This window comes from Diabrotica undecimpunctata, chromosome 7 (genome assembly GCF_040954645.1).
Source record: "Diabrotica undecimpunctata isolate CICGRU chromosome 7, icDiaUnde3, whole genome shotgun sequence".
Classification (NCBI taxonomy): Eukaryota; Metazoa; Arthropoda; class Insecta; order Coleoptera; family Chrysomelidae; genus Diabrotica; species Diabrotica undecimpunctata.
Window position 1 is genome coordinate 15,777,912 of NC_092809.1, and position 19,412 is coordinate 15,797,323.

At 32.8% G+C, this 19,412-nt stretch overlaps 1 protein-coding gene across 1 annotated transcript in view; it reads right to left on the reverse strand.

Moving 5' to 3' along the window:
* Positions 1 to 19,412, reverse strand: part of LOC140446283 (uncharacterized) — a 235,446-nt gene that overhangs the window by 107,142 nt on the left and 108,892 nt on the right. The window contains 1 exon segment of the mRNA XM_072538819.1: positions 12,587 to 12,637. Coding sequence (XP_072394920.1) covers positions 12,587 to 12,637 — 51 coding nt within the window.

A 19,412-nucleotide genomic window follows, 5' to 3' on the forward strand; every position in this document is an offset into this window, starting at 1 on the left:
CACAAAATTTACTTCATTGAATTAATTCTCTATTTTTTTTAATGTGATGTATATACTCTTATTATTAGATAGATAAAATATTGCTGTGTAATATTTTCACCAAATTTATTACAAAGTTTTTAACCAGTTCACATACTGGCTAAAAGCCAATTTGTTCAGTGTAAATCTTAAATCATATAATTGCCAATGAAAAATATCTCTTTTCGTTCTCTTTCTACTTTCATTAGGGCAATAGGAGCGCTACAAATGAAAGCCGTAATAGATAGGAGATATTTTTGATCTAGGACCGTTAGCCACCGTAGAAATTGATGAAGCTATATTGGCCAAAAGTTAGTTAGGTCATTGAATACAGGGTTATTTTCAGAATATCGCGTATAGTTACTTAAATGTTACAAAGGATACATAAGTTACGATGACATAAAAAGAACATGCGAAATAAAGACATGTGATTCTTAATATGCTTTATAATCTCAATTTTTCTAATCGCAATAAAAAATTCATCCTGATTTTCTTTTACACGAATATATAGCGTATTACATATTTTATTTAAGCGTCAATTAGTATTTAGAATATTATATGATTTGTTCAGGTTTGTTAAGAAACAAAGCTGACTTTTTATTTTTCTCGTAAAATTTTTATTTATTTCTCCATATTTGTTGTGCCCCCTTCAAAGTATTTTACCTCAGATATATTACATTTTTGCAATGGCTTTTTCCGATCATCGAAGCATTTTTAATATGTCTTTTTGGTATGGCCTGGGAATCCCCCTCTCTTCTAGCAATGCGGTCTTTATCGCCTCAATCTTTCCAAACCTCCGCACTTCAACGGATTTTTTCAGTTTTGTCAACACTGTTGACTCAACAAGAAGTCGCAGGGGGCCAAGTGTAGTGAATATGGTGGATAAGACATAACGACACATTTTTTGACAAAAAAACCACGAACACTATTTGAGGGAGTTTCTTCGAAAGTTTAAAGAAACAGGTAGTATAATGCCAATCGATCTGGTTGACCAACAATTAGTGATGACAAACAAATTGACAAATCTGCAGAAACGGTAGTGAACCCTACTTCTTCTATAGCCTAAGTTGCGTCCGGTACACCGACTGTTGGCTAAAAACAAATTACATCCATACAAATTAAAAATTTTGCACCAACTTTCTGTGAAAATATGTCCAATCAAATTAATTAAGAGCCAGATTACATATACAAAAACGATTACTTTTAGTGATGAAATTACTTTTTCCTCAATGGAAATGTTAACACACACAATGTGTGGTATAGGAGTTACACAAATCCTCATTTCTTTCGTAAAAAACATATTATTAATTCTTAAAATTCTGGACGACAATCCAGATGAATTCGGCAACTTGAAAATAACATTTCAACAAGGTGGTGCTCCTGCACACTGTTATGGTTCAGTAAATCGTTACCTAGATAAAGAATATCGTGGTATATAGACGGGAGAATCAGATTCAATAAAATGGCCAGCTCGGTCACCGGACCTCACGCCATTAGATTTTTCTGTGAAAGTACTTAAAATCTAAGGTCAGTATTGATATTTTGAAACAACAAATTATTGAAGAATGTAGGGAAATTTCCTTTGACACATTTGAAGGACGACAATAGTTTAGCAATAAAATGCATTATTGTCAGGAAGTAGATGGGGCTAATTTTGAACACTTAATATAAGAAACTACAGTTTTAAATTTATTTATTAAATCGGTTTGATGTCATAAACATTGGCGATAAAGAAATGTTAATTGAAAAAAACAACTGGAGAAATGACAGATATAAAATATTTCTTTAAATTTATTTATTCAATCGGTTTGATGTCATAAACATTGGCGATAAAGAAATGTTAATTGAAAAAAAAACTGGAGAAATGACAGATATAAAATATTTCTGTCGCATTGATCAAATGTATGACAAAATTCATTCAGCTCACTTTTGATTCGACTTTAAGAGCCGACGTCGTAAAAAAATAACTACTGAGAAGTAACTAGAAAGAGAGTTATCTAAGATTAAAAGAAGTTTTAAAGAAGAAGATAACAAAGAAATAAAAGCTATGAAGATGCTTCGGAGATTTTGACAAGGACTGTAGAAAACAATAAACACGTAGAAAAAGAAAATATGTCCAGCGATAACCTAACACCCTGTGATATTGATTGTGACAAAGCAAACAGCTGTTTAGAATGTGGTCAGCACATCCATGATGAAGTTTCAAATAACGAATACACAGACTTACATTTGTGCACTCTTTGATCAAGAAAATCTGATATAGCCACAATACAAGCAAACTGTGTAACTGCATTAAAAAGTCAGGCAGGCCAAAATGTTAAAGCTTACTGAAAGAAAATTAACTACAGTTTCAGTCGGCGATAACGTTTTGGTAAACATTTTCCAGTAGCCTTTGTGTTGTGGCTGTGTCGGGTCTTATTTCTGAGTCATATGTCATTATTGGTCTTACACTGACTTTATAAATTCTTGACTTCATCTCAGTGTTAATGTGTCTGTTTCGCCATATAGTGTTCTTAATTCATCCTGTCAGTCTATTTGCTTTTTATACTTAATTTCTCACTTTTTTGTCCAAGACTCCATAGCTGCACAATATAGCTACACATTAGTAATATTGGTATTTTATTTCCATTACTTTTCATCAAAATATTGATTCAATCCTTCATTTACTATACTTCTATTACAGGTCAAATGCTGTTTATATATAGCAAACGATGCACCATATACCTAATTCTGTTTCTCTTTCTGCTCTCTCTTACCTATAGCATTACATATGTAATGATTGTGCAGATTGACTCCCATATAAATTTGTAACGGCGAACGCGTGTAAAGAAGTATGACTTCTACCGGCAGTCCCACTGGACTGCCACACCCGTTTTTTATTTAAAACAAAGAGAATTTCATGGAAAATTTGATTTTATTTCATTTGTTATTATGGAATTAGTGTAGGGTATGGTTGTGTTTGGAGGCTTTTTAGCGTTTGCGCAAATTACAATACCCACAACCCGACTTGATAGATTACCAACATCGGGTTATGGGTATTATGCTTTTGCTTAATCTTTAATGAACGTGTTTATTTTCACAATTAAGTAATTTCGTTTAGCCCCAACGAGTTCTGGGTATTTCGCTTCGGCCAATGTCCGAATAAAATGCTTACTCCGCGACGTGTCTAATTCACGTTGTCCACATCGCGAAATGAGTAAAAATTTCGGACAATTGTCCGTATTCGTTCGTTAGAATGAGAACCATTTTCAACAGTCGAGACATATCATTAAAAACAAAATGCCGTCTATTGAACTGCTACATATTCACAGTTCTGCTCTACGGAATGGAAGCATGGACACTGACTGTTGCATCTATGAATCGGCTCGAAGCTTTCGAAATGTGGTGTTATAGGCGCATCTTACGTATATCCTGGGTTGACAGAGTTACTAATGTGGAGGTTCTGCGTAGAATGGGGAAAGAATGTGAAATTATCATGACCGTCAAAACTAAAAAGTTGGAATATCTAGGACATGTAATGAGAAATCAAGAACGTTACGGCCTTATCCAGCTGATTCTCCAAGGGAAAGTAAATGGTAAGAGAGGACCGGGAAGGAGACGCATTTCCTGTCTTCAAAATTTACGAAAGTGGTATAACACGACTACCACTGAACTGTTCCGCGCTGCAATAAATAAAGTAAAGATAGCCGTGATGATCGCCAACATCCGGAACGGATAGGCACTTTAAGAAGAAGAAGTCCGTATTCGGAGTTTGAGTGTAACATATACATTAATTCATTTAAAGTTTTCTTAACTATGCAATATTTTAACCCTCGTAGCTTCTATTAAAAAAAGATTAACGGTTTTTGGTTAATTTTCTTGTGAATGTAAAATGCATATAATAACTGAAGTAATGTGTAAATATTGTTTTCTTAAAATAATAAGTTCTCGTAATTATTTAAAATATGACCCAACAATTTTCTTTAATCAGTGGTTTTTCCTAAAACGTGTATAGTAGAAAGATTTAATAAACAAAATTTCATTGATTTCTTGTCTAGATTTTAAATGTTACAATAATGCAGCCAGTAAGTGTATATTACGACGACGAAGTAAGAAAATGGCTAAGAACTCAACCTGGAAGATTTGGCTACTGCGATGAATGGTTTAAAAGCAACCGACGCGTGGCCCGTGAATATGGCCGTTTTTTCTAAAGCAAATTTTTTGAATTCAGCTACAACTGATATAGAAATTGACCCCAGTTGACCTGAAAATCAAGTAAATCAAATAAATCCTATTGTACAATCATCATCATCATATAACGGGGGTCCTACGGCGATTGCCGCTTCCCGCATTTCAGCCTCCATCTTTTCCTATCTCTCCAATCTCCCTCTTCTAAGCCTCTAGATTGCATTGTTTTTGTAATTTCTCTTCTCCAGGAATTTGGTGGTCTTCCCCTTTTCCTTCTTTCTGGCGGAACATACATTAAGGCTTTCTTTGGCCACCGCTCCTCCTCCATTCTCATCACGTGACCATACCATTGTAATTGCCTTCCTTGTATTCTATCTGAAAGAGTAGGTATCTCTAATTCCTGCACGGTTTCGTATTTCCTCATTCCTGATTCTTTCCATTCTCGATACTCGACATGACCTTCTAAGATAATCCATTTCCACAACGTCTACTTTATCTCGTTCATTCTTTGTCATCGTCCAACATTCGGCACCATATGTGGTAATTGGTTCTACAATTGCTCTGTATATGCGAAGTTTGGTATGCATCTTTATTTTATTAGACCACAGTAATGAATTCAGTATTCGGATGCATTTTTTCCCTTGGGTTATTCGGTTTTGTACATCTATCTTAACTCTGCCATCTGCTGATATGATGCTTCCTAGATATTTATACTGGTTGCAGCCTTTTATGACTGCGTTTTCAAGCCTCAGATCTGTGGTATTTCCTCCAATTTTTAAATATTCTGTTTTGCTTATGTTTACAGTAAGCCCCCATTTGGCATATTCCTCAAATAATTTTCGATTCATATAATTTATATCTTCCTCATCGGTTGCAACCACCACCTGATCATCTGCAAACAACAATGTATACAGAGTTTCTTGTCCCACTTCGATGCCCATAAATCTACATTTATTTCTCCAATTCCTCAATGCTTCTTGGACGTATATTTTAAAGAGTGTCGGTGACAAACAGCATCCTTGCTTTAGGCCTTTAGTGACTTTAAATTCATTTGAGGTTCTGGTTCCAATTTTTACACAACTAACTGCATTTTCGTACAATTTATATATCGCTCGGATATACGTCGAATCCAATCCGGACCTTTTGAGGACCTCAAACATTTTCTTTAACGGGACACTATCATATGCTTTCTCAAGGTCTATAAATACCAAATGGGTCTCTCTACTTCTTTCGACACGCTTTTCAATTATTTGTCGTAGGATAAATATATTATCAAGGCAGGATCTCCCGGTACGAAAGCCGCTTTGTTCTTCAATATCTTGTATCTGTCTTTCAACCCTATTGTACAATCCATTGAAGAAAAAACTCCTGAGCCTCAACTGGGGTCATCCATTAGGTGTATACTCGTATTCATACATTACAGCCGCTGTCTCTGAGATTTTTTTACATCCGTTTTAGTTGTGAGATTTGCTGTATGTCCCCGTATATCTGGAAAAGTTAGTTAAGGGCGGAGATATATTCGCTGAAAATTTCTCGCTCATCAAAGAGAATGAGAGTTGGGTTGCTTTCCAATGAAATATTTATCGCTTTTCATCAATATACAGCTGGCAGTATATATTATCCCGAAAAAAAGGGGAGCGAAGGAAAAAAATAGAAAAGAAATCGGTCTCATCTGTATGTGTATTCTGTAAGTCATAAAACGCAAACCGGGGACATAAAGGCACGAAAAAGAAAAAAGTTTATAAGCCTTCGACACCTTTGCTTTTTATTGGGTACGGTTTTTGACATATATCTGCTTTCTTGACGTTGTCGGGAGGTATATAATTGGGTCAGCTCGACAGATTATCATAAAATTCTGAAATATACGAGAGCGAAAAAGAGTTTGCAGCATAAGGTTTTGTTTCCTTTATTCGACATATTGTTCATAAACAAGAGAGTAAGTATAGAAAATATATGCTACTCTAGACCCAAACATTTAAAAAATGGTTAAAAATATTTTATTTTCAATATGTTACACTTTTTTATGTTTAAAAATTAAATATAAAGAAAAAAACGATTATAAATATAAAGTTGCTAGTAAAGTAAGTCCTAGTAATATTGCTTATTTTGGTGCTTCTTCGTAAACGTTTGAAATTACATGTTAATAAAAAGCTACTTTTTCACTTTAATTAAACCTTTACAATACTACATACAGAAAAGTTTGGAACATTACCTTCTTCTTCCAAAGTATCAAATAATTAAATTAAATATTCACTATTTTTTTGTTTTGTTGCAAACACAGAAGACATATGTTTATTTAAATCATACCCGTCATAATCGAAATGGCAAAATATCCACAGATGCTTATATTCCAACAAATCCCTACATATCGGATGATGAAAATGTTGTTGAAGATCAAGAAATTCCAGTACAATATGATTGTAATTCTTCTAAATCACTTGCTTTACCTGGATCAGTTGAAGATATTCACTAATTTACATTTTGATGACGACTTACTTATACTTGCTGTCACGCCACAACAGGATGTTACTTCAGGTATACCGACAAAAGGACGCGGAAAAAAGGACGCATAAAAAAGGACGCGGAAAAAAGGACGCGCGAAAAGAGGACGCGTGGAAAAAAGGACGCGTGGAAAAAAGGACGCATATTATTAATGAAATACTATAAATAGTTTATTTTAATTGACAATAGCAATTACCCCCGTTTATCCCCTATATATAATTACAGAAAATAAAATATAATTATTATTTAAACCCTCATTAGACCCTTTACTGGGCTGGTACTTGGGTTTTTCTAATCCCATACATAATTCTGATAATATGGAATCTAACCTGTTTCAATACCAGAAATCTTGAATCAACATTATATTAGTATTTATTATTTTACTTAAGATATTTTAGTCCTAAGCCTCGATAAAATGTGAGGGCAAGTTTTTTTCATATAATCATTTTTCACTTTTTACTCTTACCGTAACCGATTTTAGGTTAGGTAGAATCATTTTCTGTAATAACATATGGGGATAAAAAGGGGGTAATGGCTAATGTCAATTAAAATAAACTATTTATAGTAATTCATTAATAATATGCGTCCTTTTTTCCACGCGTTCTTTTTTCGCGCGTCCTTTTTTCGCGCGTCCTTTTTTCCGCGTCCTTTGGTCTCGCGTCCTTTTGTCGTAGATTCGTTACTTCAACACGTATAGTCTGCTAGCCATCTACTTCTGCAATTTCAATTTAGAAATATTACAGTAACAGTAATAATACCCAACTGGATGTAATATCTTCTAGTAGCTCTGCTTTAACTCAGTCAGCAAATACAGAGATGAGAAAACTGTAAAGTGCCTCTTGCCTCTTCGGCAAGAAGTTTCAAAACAAAAAAAAAACATAAAAATAATCAAGTTATATTTAAGTTTGAAAACAAAAATTTCAGTACCGAAGTTGTAGTACCAGATAATACTTTTAGTATGCCAAAAATGATGCTGTCTGATTTTGAATACTTTCAAAAGATGTTTTTTAAGTGATTTCGTGGATATGAATATTATGTCCACAAACCAATATGCCGCACAAACATCAGGTAAATATATAAACTTAAAAAATGATCAATTAAAAGATTTTTTATGCATTGAGTTGACGAGTATAATAAAGTTACCGGCATATACAGACTACTGGAGCAATTTTTTTGATGTGACAAAATAACAAGTATAATGCCATTAAAGGAATGTCAGACAATTAGAAGATTTATTCATATTGCAGACAATAGTCACACTTAAGATGATTTCTATTATAAAGTTCGTCTTCTTCTTGATATCATCAAAAGAAGTAACAGCAATGAAAATGAACGAAAACAATGTATTGATGAGATGATGGTGGAGACAAAGCCAAGGAAACGGGGCTTGAAAAAATGTTATTCGGGATGGAATTTCTGGTATTATATACGACTTTATAGGTCTATGGTGGCAGTAGACATTTAGGCATTATTAGGTCAGAATTTAGAATTTGGGCCAAAAATTGTATTGGCTCTTTGACAATCCATTACTGATAAACCGCTGACTGTCATTTATTATGATAATTATTTCACCAAATTTGAGCTTTTATGGTACATGCGGAAAGAATATAAAGTTCTGGCGTTAGGAACTATAAGAAAAAAGAGGCGAAGAGGATGTCAAATTGTATCGGTTAAAAAAAAGAAAAAGCGTGAATCTAGCGTCAAAATGAGAGACAGTGACAGAAAAATTTTAATAGTTTGTTGGATGGGCTATAAACATGTGCTTTTGTCATTAAACATTATAGGTAAAAATCCTAAAAGCACTGTTCAAAGATACTGTAAAACAGAAAGATCGATTTAAGTGACCTGCTGATTGCTCTGTATCGAAATAATCTAAAATCTAAGAAGTAGTACCTTAAATTTCCTTCTAAAATGATAGATATTCTCGTTACGAATGCCTGGTTGTCAAAAGGACGAGATGGTGAACTTTTAGAGCAGCTAGTGACTCAAAAACTAAAAAAATTTCCCCTGTCTATAGCAGAAGGTACGCTCAGATTTATAGTAGAAAACTGTGTAGTGTGTGTTTATGTAAAATTCAATTAATAGATAATAGATATAAATTTATATATAGTTATGTATGAGTTGCCCGATTTCGAATTCATAAAATACAAGATTTTTGAAAATGTTATTATATAGCTGTATTTGTTTCGGAAACACCAAATACATCAACATAGAACGAGGAGTGTGTCAAGGGTGCATTTTATTCCCCAAATTATTTAATGTATACGCCGAACATATAATTAGAGCTTTTCTTGAAGATCGCCCTGAAAGTGCCAGAGCCAATGGAATCATCATTAACAATATAAGATATGCCGATGACACCGTAGTATTAACAGAAATAGAATACCAACTAAAAACTTAAGAATTTTTTACTAGTTTGGGCTTGGACATTAACTTTTCCAAAACCAAAATTCTGGTATTCCACAAAAACCCCCATGAAGTTACACCTAACATACAAATAAATGGTATCACCCTTCAGAGTTCCCAATGCTTCATATACCTGGGCAAAGAACTAAATAGTCAACTAGACCACTCAAAAGAAATTAAAAGACGCATTGAAATAGCAAGATGTGGTTTCATGAATATGAGTAAAATGCTATGTAACCCCAAGCTATCAGTCTCAATAAGATTGAGAACACTAAAGTGTTATGTGTGCTCTCTATTACTATATGTCTGTGAGATCTGGACACTAAAACAGTATGACGTCAACAAATTAAATTCATTTGAAATGTGGATGTACCGTCGAATGCTAAGAATAAGCTGGACCAGCAGAACTACGAAAGAAAAAGTACTCAGAGATATGAACACACGCCCTCATCTGGTAAATACTATCACAATTAGAAAGACGTCATATCTAGGACACATAATGCGTCATAGGGAATTTGAGCAGCTCCAGGTAATATTAGAAGGCAAGTTTAAAGGTAAAAGGGGCATAGGACGTAAGAAAAAATCTTGGCTACGAAACATCAGAGATTGGACCCACACAAAAGGAAATGAATTAATTCATCAAGCTCAGAATAGAGAGAAATTTGCCATATTGATCGCCAATCTCAACAGAGAAGGCACTTGGGAGGAGGATTATTTGTTTCCCTTTTATGATTCGTCCTTCGATTTTTATTTCAGTGTATAAGTCTCCTTTGTCCCCAAATAGATATATTCGGAACATGACGAAATTACATTTCCATCCTCTGTGTTTAGTTTATCATTTTCAGCTTCTGTTTCAGTTTAAGTTTCCTGTATTAATTGCTTCGTCATGAATTGCAGATCCTCCTAGTCTTGTGCGATGACTTTTTTTTGAACCTATTCTCTATCCTTCCATTGTTGGATGTAGGTCTCCCCCAGTTCTCTCCATCTTTCCCTATCTTGAGCTGTTCTCTGCCATGTGGGACCTCCTTGTTTCCTGATGTCATCTTTCCACCTCATCTGTGGTCTGCCTCTTGATCTCTTTACATTGTATGGACGCCACTTTCCGATGGCATTGTTCCATCGTCCGTCTTGGAGACGTTCAGTGTGTCCAGCCCATTTCCATTTCAGTTTTGCTGCTTGTTCTATCGCGTCTACGCGTAGACGCGGTAGACGTGCGATGACTACTTATTCTAAAAAGAACTAGGACCATAGTAATGATAAAATTAATAGAAATACATTTGATAATTTATGATTGTACTTCTTCTTCTTCCTATGCCGTCCCCATTAACGGAGGTTGGCGACCACATTTTTAAAAGCTTCTCTGTCTTTTGCAACGTGGAATAATTCGTCTACAGTCATGTTTGTCCAGTCTCGTACACTCTGATTGTACTACACAAACTATAAAACCATAACTATTTTCACCTTTTCAATAAACTTTTGAGACTAAGGCATAAACAAATTAAAAAAAACAATTTTTACAATTTTTTAAAAGTCACATATTTCGAATGACTTTCTTTAATCCACCTAACGTTTTCTTATAATATATTTCTATTATTTGTCCTCCCTATGTTCACCTCGCATACACAGTCATTACAGTAAATATATCTACCTGATCTAGGTGAAAATCACCTTAAAGATACCCCGGCAGGTAACATTTTACACGTTCTAACCTTTTTCCCTTTTTCAGCTGAAAGGCACTGAAGGTTTCATGGCTAATAAACCCGAAACGCAAATGACCCGTTCCCCTGTAGAGGGCGACCTGATCTCTTTCGAAAGGAAGTCGGGGGAGCCAAAACAAAAATTTAATGTTTAGAAAGTGAGGGGGAATGTTTAGAATGTGAGGGTGCTTTCTCCGGAGACTGTAAATCATTGGGGATTTGAATCGAAATCAGGGAAATGTCGCGGAATCGAGTTTTTCCAGTTTTTTCAGGAGAAAAAGTGACGTGCCAGAACTTATTCTGTCTGCTGGAATTGCTTCGTTTATTTACTTGTTTATTTTTTCATTCGGCGTGTTCGGAAGTAATTCCGAAGTGGTAATCGACTGTGAAAGATTTTTAATAAACTTTAAAAAAGCCGCGATTTAAGAGATCGATACTACCAACAACTGATATCGAAGAAATATATTTCAAAGAAAAGTTATTGGTTTCAATAAAAAACTTTACTTCACGATTCAATTCACGATTATTAGTACATATGTCTTTTCAATGTTTACACCCGGTAAGAATTTGTTGTCTCAATTTTTTTAATTTACTATTTTACTATATGACTATAAATAATAAATCTATAACAATAAAACACTAAAAACTTTTGTTTTCAAAACTTCCACAACATTGATTATAATTTTTTTATCACTACAACTGTTTCGGCAGAGTACCTTTCTCAAGTGATCTATTTTTGGCACGCGTTTACACTTTATAGTCTTTAATTGAATATGAGAGAGAGAGAGAAGTTGAGGAGAGAACTGTTTGTCTTAAGTTGGTCATTCAGAATTATGTCTGTATTTTTTAATTTGTTAATTTCCATAGATTCTAACAAAAATAGCTTAAGGTCTTTATTGTAATTGTAAATAATTTGAAATTCGTCATTAAAAGAATGATTATCAGCTAGAAGGTAAAGTGCGTACGTAGAAACTGTTTTTTTTTATTATTGAAATCCCCGGCTATTTATGTTCGGCTATACGTTTGTTAAAAGTTCTACCAGTTTGACCGATGTAAGTTATTGGGTAGTCGCCGCATTTAAGTTTGTATACATCACTGTGCAAGTGATTTTTCTTTTGGCTCTTGTTCTTATTATTATTCTTATTATTATTCCTGTCTTTCCTATGTGTTTGGCTATTTTTGTTGATATCTTGACTATCAATCACCAGGAGATGATGAGCTAGTTATCGAATCTCTTAAAAATAAGGGAGAGACTCTGATTCTAAAAATACAAGTACTTGGATCACAAGAACCCAAATGGAATAAGCTCGTAATGATCCTGCTACACGAAAAAATATAAAAAAGGGTTAAAACTGACCTAGAAAATTATCGACCCATTAGCATATTAAGCCCTATGTACAAATTCTTTACAGAACTCGTACCAACGAGATTGAATAAAAAACTAGACATGTATAGCAAGAGAGGAAGCAGGATTTCGATGAAAGTTTCGCACCAACGACCACCTGTAAATGATACGACAACTTATTGAAAAATCTACAGAATACAGCATACGTCTGGTATTATTGTTTATAGATTTCCACAAAAAGTTTAACTTAGTAGAACTAGATAGTACAATTAAAGCATTAAATGAAAGTTACATTGATATTTGTTATTCCCGAGTAGTAAACAATATTTTTCGAAAAGCGACAAGCATAATAAAGTTACTCGAAAAGAGTAACGAAATAAAAATTTAAACAAACATAATATTAATATAAACAGTAATTTAAACAATTTCAACGAAAATACATCATACAAACCATTTTTTAAGATATACTGAACATCGTTGATGATCGACTTCGATAACGTACCTGGAACAAAAAAAAAACGGAAATTAGAAAAGAACGAAAAAGGATACATTTGAATACATAAAATGTGGTAATGTAAATAATTAACAGAATATACAGATACAGATAAATGTTTGAAAAAGGGGTATGTTTTTTTACTTATAAACAATTGAAATAACTTCTATATTTTTTAAGCTACAGACTTGTACGTACAACCATTAGATAGCTGGTAAAAAAACTTACATTAAAAAAAACCATCTACGACCAAAAGGAACGAAGTTAGGGACTATTTTTTAAAAAAATCATATCTCCATTGTTTATAAACATTAAGAAGCAAAATTTGCACAAATTTTGAATGAAAATCTACTTTATATTCAAACTATTATAGCTATAAAATTCATCCAATTTTTCGAAACTTACAGCCCTTTGAAACGACGGTACTTTCGAAAGATCGACGTAGGAAAGTGGAGGGGATAACGGTTCAGGTCCGTTTTTTTTTTTTTCGAGATCGGTACCTCAAATTGAAACACGTAGGAAAAATTTACATTATCTCGAATGATGGAAAACCTCGGAAAAATTGAGTTCATTTGAAATTCACCGTAAAAACATACTTTTTTTCTTAGTTTGATTGGAACAATCTGTCGCAGTATTAATAATGATGACATCATTTTCACCCCCCGGAAATCTCGAAAAATTCCGGAAAATCAACATATATTTTTTTTTTCATTTTATATCAATGATGTAATAATACTTATATATTTTATAAATTAAATTTCAGGTAATTTTTTAAACATTATATTATATATATATATATATATATATATATATATATATATATATATATATATATATATATATATATATATATATATATATATATATATAACGAAGATAAAAGTTATTACAATAATTGTTTATAAGTAAAAAACATACGTTTTTTACTTACTTACTTACGTTGTTTAAAACATTTAAGTTAAAGAATCCTATGAAATTTGCTAAATTTGTCAAGCATCATTACAAGATCAAGTTCAATAGTTTAAATATTTAGCCTCAGGGATAAACAAATTAAATACCTTTTAAACTATTTGACCGTTTGGGGGGAAATTTTGCACAAACTTAAAAGACGGTAATTTCTCGATGGGAAAATAAAGAACTTAGACTTAGATAGACAAAAAATCAAATTGTGACCATAAATTATTGTTTAAAAAAAACTCAAGGTAAAAATACGAGCACTTTTTCATCTATTCGTCACCTAGTAACCCCCACCTATGTCTTAAAAGCTTCAGATATCTGCGAAAAATTTTGCCGTGAAATCGATGATTTTTGCATAACCAGACTGGGCTATTTTACCATAACAAGCCTGGTTAACAATTAATTCTTTAGTTTAGTTGTTGCTCTTCTTTGGAGGGTTGTCGGAGCTCATTAGGTAAACGTGCGTGAGAAATGTGTATCCTATTATGAAGAAGTCAAATAATAGATTTCTCTATTATATTAATTGGTGGCTTTGCGAAGCGGGGTAAGTGAGTATGGCAATCGAATTGCTTTTATTTTTTGAAGTATTTAATGCCTGTAGTATTCTGCATAATTCTGTAGTGTAAACGCTGCCGGTAGTAAATATTTAGGTTGAAGTGATCTTCGTTGTCGTCAGAGATACAGACCAGCCAATGTTTCGCTCATGGAGGCATCGGCATAAACAATTATGTCAAATTGGGATAAAAGGAGTATATTTTTATAAATAAAGTACGACGATTCTGTTTCATAACACCTGTTATCAAAGATCAATGCTGAAACCTGTGAGATCACTTACTCTATAGAGCTGTCGAAGTATGCGGATAGTCATTGTATTTAGATTATTGATGGTATCTAATAATGACTATAATAAAATATGTTATTAGAAGCTGCTATCTTCTTAAATAAAGTGGTACTTTCGATAATTCAACATTAAGACTTTTAGCGAGAGATTTAAGTTGGTTGCCTTTTTGGTGGCAATTCTTCCCCAAAACGTAAATAAGTCTAAACCAGCTCCCATCGCGTTCGCGTGTGCTTCAGTTACAGACGTGTCTCTGTAACTTTATGTGCTGTGTTTGTTTATTTATCAGTTTTAGCATGTAAAAAAGCTGAAGTAAAGGTCCTCGTGAATGCTAAAATATTTTCAAATTTATAATATAATATGACACATAAAGAAGATTAAATCAGGTGAAGAATTGAGCCCAAATCGAAAAAAAAAATTGCTCTCTCGGCAGAGAGCCATCAGTACCACAGCACATATTTTTTTTTCTGTTTTTGACAGGTCGGCTTCATTGATGATTTTCATATTTCAAATTTTGCAGAACAAAGCTCAGTTTCTGTGTCGTCATCATGGAGAAAAGTTTCATTCTGACTGTCGTTTAGACTGTGAAGTACCCTACAAAAGTGATCATTTGGTCAGCCATTAGCGGTAAGGGTACTGGACATCTGTACGTGACAAAAGGAATGATGCGGCAAGACCAGTACAAAGATGTCTTGCAAAGGTGGTTAATTCCAAGACTGGTTTCCGGAAGGAAGAACTATTCATTTTTATGCAAGATGGAGCTCTCTGCTATATAACACGGTAATCACAAATTCCCATTCCAACTTTCTCCTTCTCAACCAATCACAGTCTAGCATTTTCAAACAAACCAAATTCCATTTCTTTTCCTTCTCTGAGATATTTCAATTAAATATTTTGGTTTTTCCCTTAGCAATCACCAAAAACAATTTTTCATAAATTAAAACTTTCTCTCCTTGCCGACTTTCGAATACAATCAGATAGTTAGTCCTTTGAATTTTCCAAACCATTGTTAAGCCTTAGTTCGTTCGTCGAATTCTAACGAAATCATTCTTATCCTACTTAAATTAACTTTCTAACTAATGTCTTAATCTATATTTTGATTACAATCTATTATTTGTTTATTTGTTCATTATATTCACAAACCACTTTCACTGGAAAGAGTATTTTAATACGCACTGATCACTTGCTGACATCTAGAAATACCAGAAATACAATCTTTGTCAAACATTTCTTCTTCTCTGAATTTCAAAACTTTATGCATATTTGTAAATCATACATATATATATATATATATATATATATATATATATATATATATATATATATCCATATATATATATATATATATATATATATATATATATATATATATATAAACTATAAACTAAGGAACACTCGAAGACTGGTGGGTTTTTCGGTCAAAGTGGAGAAATAAAAGACAAAGAAGTTGGCTACTTCATCTATTTATTGAAGACGTTTCGCTTTCTGCTCAGAAAGCATCATCAGTTCATCTAAAAAGAACAATATGAAACCAAACATCCATAGAGAAGTTGAAAAATGTGTGTTACCTTACACAGACATGTAGCAGTCAATGATATTAAAAGTATAAAAAAGCTTCCGAAACTGGACATTTAGAGTTAAAGTTGTATAAAACAATTAATTGAAACTAGGAAAAGTTTGCAATTAAACAACATTAGCACAGCAAAAGAACATGTGGTAAAAATACATGTATATAAAAAAGTTATTATAAAAACTTAAGTAAAAAACATTAAAGTTTATTTTGTTGTATAAAAGAACTAGAAAGATCATGAGTGCACTTCCAACAATTTATTTATAATCAATTAGATTTTCATTTTAACTTTAGGTATCATTATTAAATTATTTAAGATTGATGTAGTAATTAAGATAAAAATAAAGTTACCAGTCTTAAGCTTACTGAGTCTCGCAGGTAAATGAAGTGACAGGTTTAACACCCACGCACCCAACGTGAATAGATATAGCCTTGAAGTCAGATGACAGAATAGCAAGGCAAAATACCAACTTCTAATATAATAGAACGGTACATTCATAGAATGTGATAAATTTGGTTGACAGCTTGTCGTTAAAAAGCCAAAAAATGAAAGGAAAAGGTGGTTAAGATCACCATTTACCCCCCAGTGTTTGATTTGTTAACAAAGAACAAAGCATGCGAGGTCAATCCAAAATATCATATATTAAATATTTTATTTATGACGTCACTGGTTAGCCAGCAACAGGTGAAGATTAATTCAACTTCCACAGTCCCTAGGTTCACAGCATTTGGAACTGCAGTGAAAAGGATTCTATGAATCAAATTTCAGTTTAAAATTTTACCAAAAAAGTTAATCAACAGGAACAATTACTTTAAGTATGTAAAAGTGATATTGACCAAATAGTTAATAAAATTTAAGTTGATAAATCTAAGTTAATAAGGAAAAGAATAATATATTTATTTTATTTTATTTTTATTTAATTTATTATATATGAAAATATGTTGAAAAGAACCCATTAAGGGACAAATTTAAAAAGTAAACAACATATTAAGCCTAATTCTGCAAAATTAATGCATGATAAATTTGGCTCAAATTACTAATGTCGGTTCTCTTGTTAAGGGTATTTGGGTGTTTTAATATTGAACACATTTCTAAAAACTGTCTTTTAACGAGATTGCGTTCAGTGCCAAGAATTTTAACTTCATTAAAGTTCACTTCGTGCTTAGTGTTAATAGCATGCTGGGCAAGAGCACAGGTATGCTTAGATAAGTTAATATCACTGCGGTGTGTCGTAAGACGCCCTCTCAGTGATCTCCCTGTCTGACCGATGTAACATGAGTCACACTCAGCACAAGGTATATGATATATTACATTAACTTGTTCCAGAAGGGACAGAGGTGTTTTAGTTTTAGAAAACAAATTCCTGACAGTCTTAGCGTTCTTAATTGCAATTTTAACCGGTACGTTATTTTGTTTGTACAGTTTAACGAGTTTCTCAGTAACTTGAGGAAAATAAGGTAATGATGAGAACATTCTATGAATGTACCGTTCTATTATATTAGAAGTTGGTATTTTGCCTTGCTATTCTGTCATCTGACTTCAAGGCTATATCTATTCACGTTGGGTGCGTGGGTGTTAAACCTGTCACTTCATTTACCTGCGAGACTCAGTAAGCTTAAGACTGGTAACTTTATTTTTATCTTAATTACTACATCAATCTTAAATAATTTAATAATGATACCTAAAGTTAAAATGAAAATCTAATTGATTATAAATAAATTGTTGGAAGTGCACTCATGATCTTTCTAGTTCTTTTATACAACAAAATAAACTTTAATGTTTTTTACTTAAGTTTGTATAATAACTTTTTTATATACATGTATTTTTACCACATGTTCTTTTGCTGTGCTAATGTTGTTTAATTGCAAACTTTTCCTAGTTTCAATTAATTGTTTTATACAACTTTAACTCTAAATGTCCAGTTTCGGAAGCTTTTTTATACTTTTAATATCATTGACTGCTACATGTCTGTGTAAGGTAACACACATTTTTTAACTTCTCTATGGATGTTTGGTTTCATATTGTTCTTTTTAGATGAACTGATGATGCTTTCTGAGCAGAAAGAGAAACGTCTTCAATAAATAGATGAAGTAGCCAACTTCTTTGTCTTTTATTTCTCCACTTTGACCGAAAAACCCACCAGTCTTCGAGTGTTCCCTAGTTTATTTTGGATTGACGGTCGTACTCCTTTTCTCTCTATATATATATATATATATATATATATATATATATATATATATATATATATATATATATCTATATATATATATATATATATATATATATATATTACTTTAGATTTGAGAACTTATATCCAGTGCTTGATAACTAGTTATCACTTTTATTTACTGCATTTTAAAACAACGAGCTTGTGCTAGCAATTGCTTGTGTTATATATTGAAAATATAGTATGATATCATCCGCCTAATACTGGTGAGTAGAGTACCATACTGTTGTATACGCATTTAAAATTTCATATTTCTTAATACTGAACGGATATACAAAACCAACAGGTGAATCTATTATTTTCTGAGCGAGAATGATGTTTTATATACTATACATTTATTATTTAAGATTTGAGAAATTTCACAAACAAGTCATATCACAACATATCGCCAAGTCGTATATCGATCTCCCACTTAAACAAATCTTCACCAAATCGACAAGCGGCCAATTATAAAAGGAATACGAACCCACATCGAGAGTGTTACCTTGTAATTGGTGTTAAGAGAAGGACTTCTGTAACTCTAAAGACGTCATCTCAAACATCAAAAGCAACTGGATCCAGTCGGCGATAGAGGCGCACGTTCCGTGTCGGCACCGCTTTGTTTCAAGCTCTCGAGTGTAAGTTGACACCGATTCGCCCTTTTCCTTTCTACTCTTAGGTCTTATACCCCTTTAGCCGTACTCTATCCATTGTGCTTCATCTTTATGATAGAACAATGTCGTGCTATATAGTTTTTCAGTGGGTTAACCAGATTAAAGTCAAATCAATTTTATTAGAAAACAGCTTAGTTGAAGGATCCAAGAAGTCATTTATATAAATGGCCAGTCTTTTTAATAAGTTCCAATAATAGTCACTAAATAATCTAGTAAGAAATGTCGTATAATATAAAAATAAAATGCAAAAAATTATAACAACCAATTTAATGTATAATATAAAAAAATTAAAGATAAAAGTTTTGAGTGTGAAAAGAAACTTGGCATAAATAACGAATATTAAATAAAAAAAGTATTGACATATATAACACAATGACAAGTTTTGAATTTGACAAGTTTCATTCAAATAAACGACGGTGTATCCTTGGGAACGAAATATTTTACCTCACGCAAATATCCACCATGGTCGACTTTACTCCTTGTTTGCAAAAAACAAAGTTGGTTTCAAAAAGTATTATCCACATTGTTGTGCGTGATA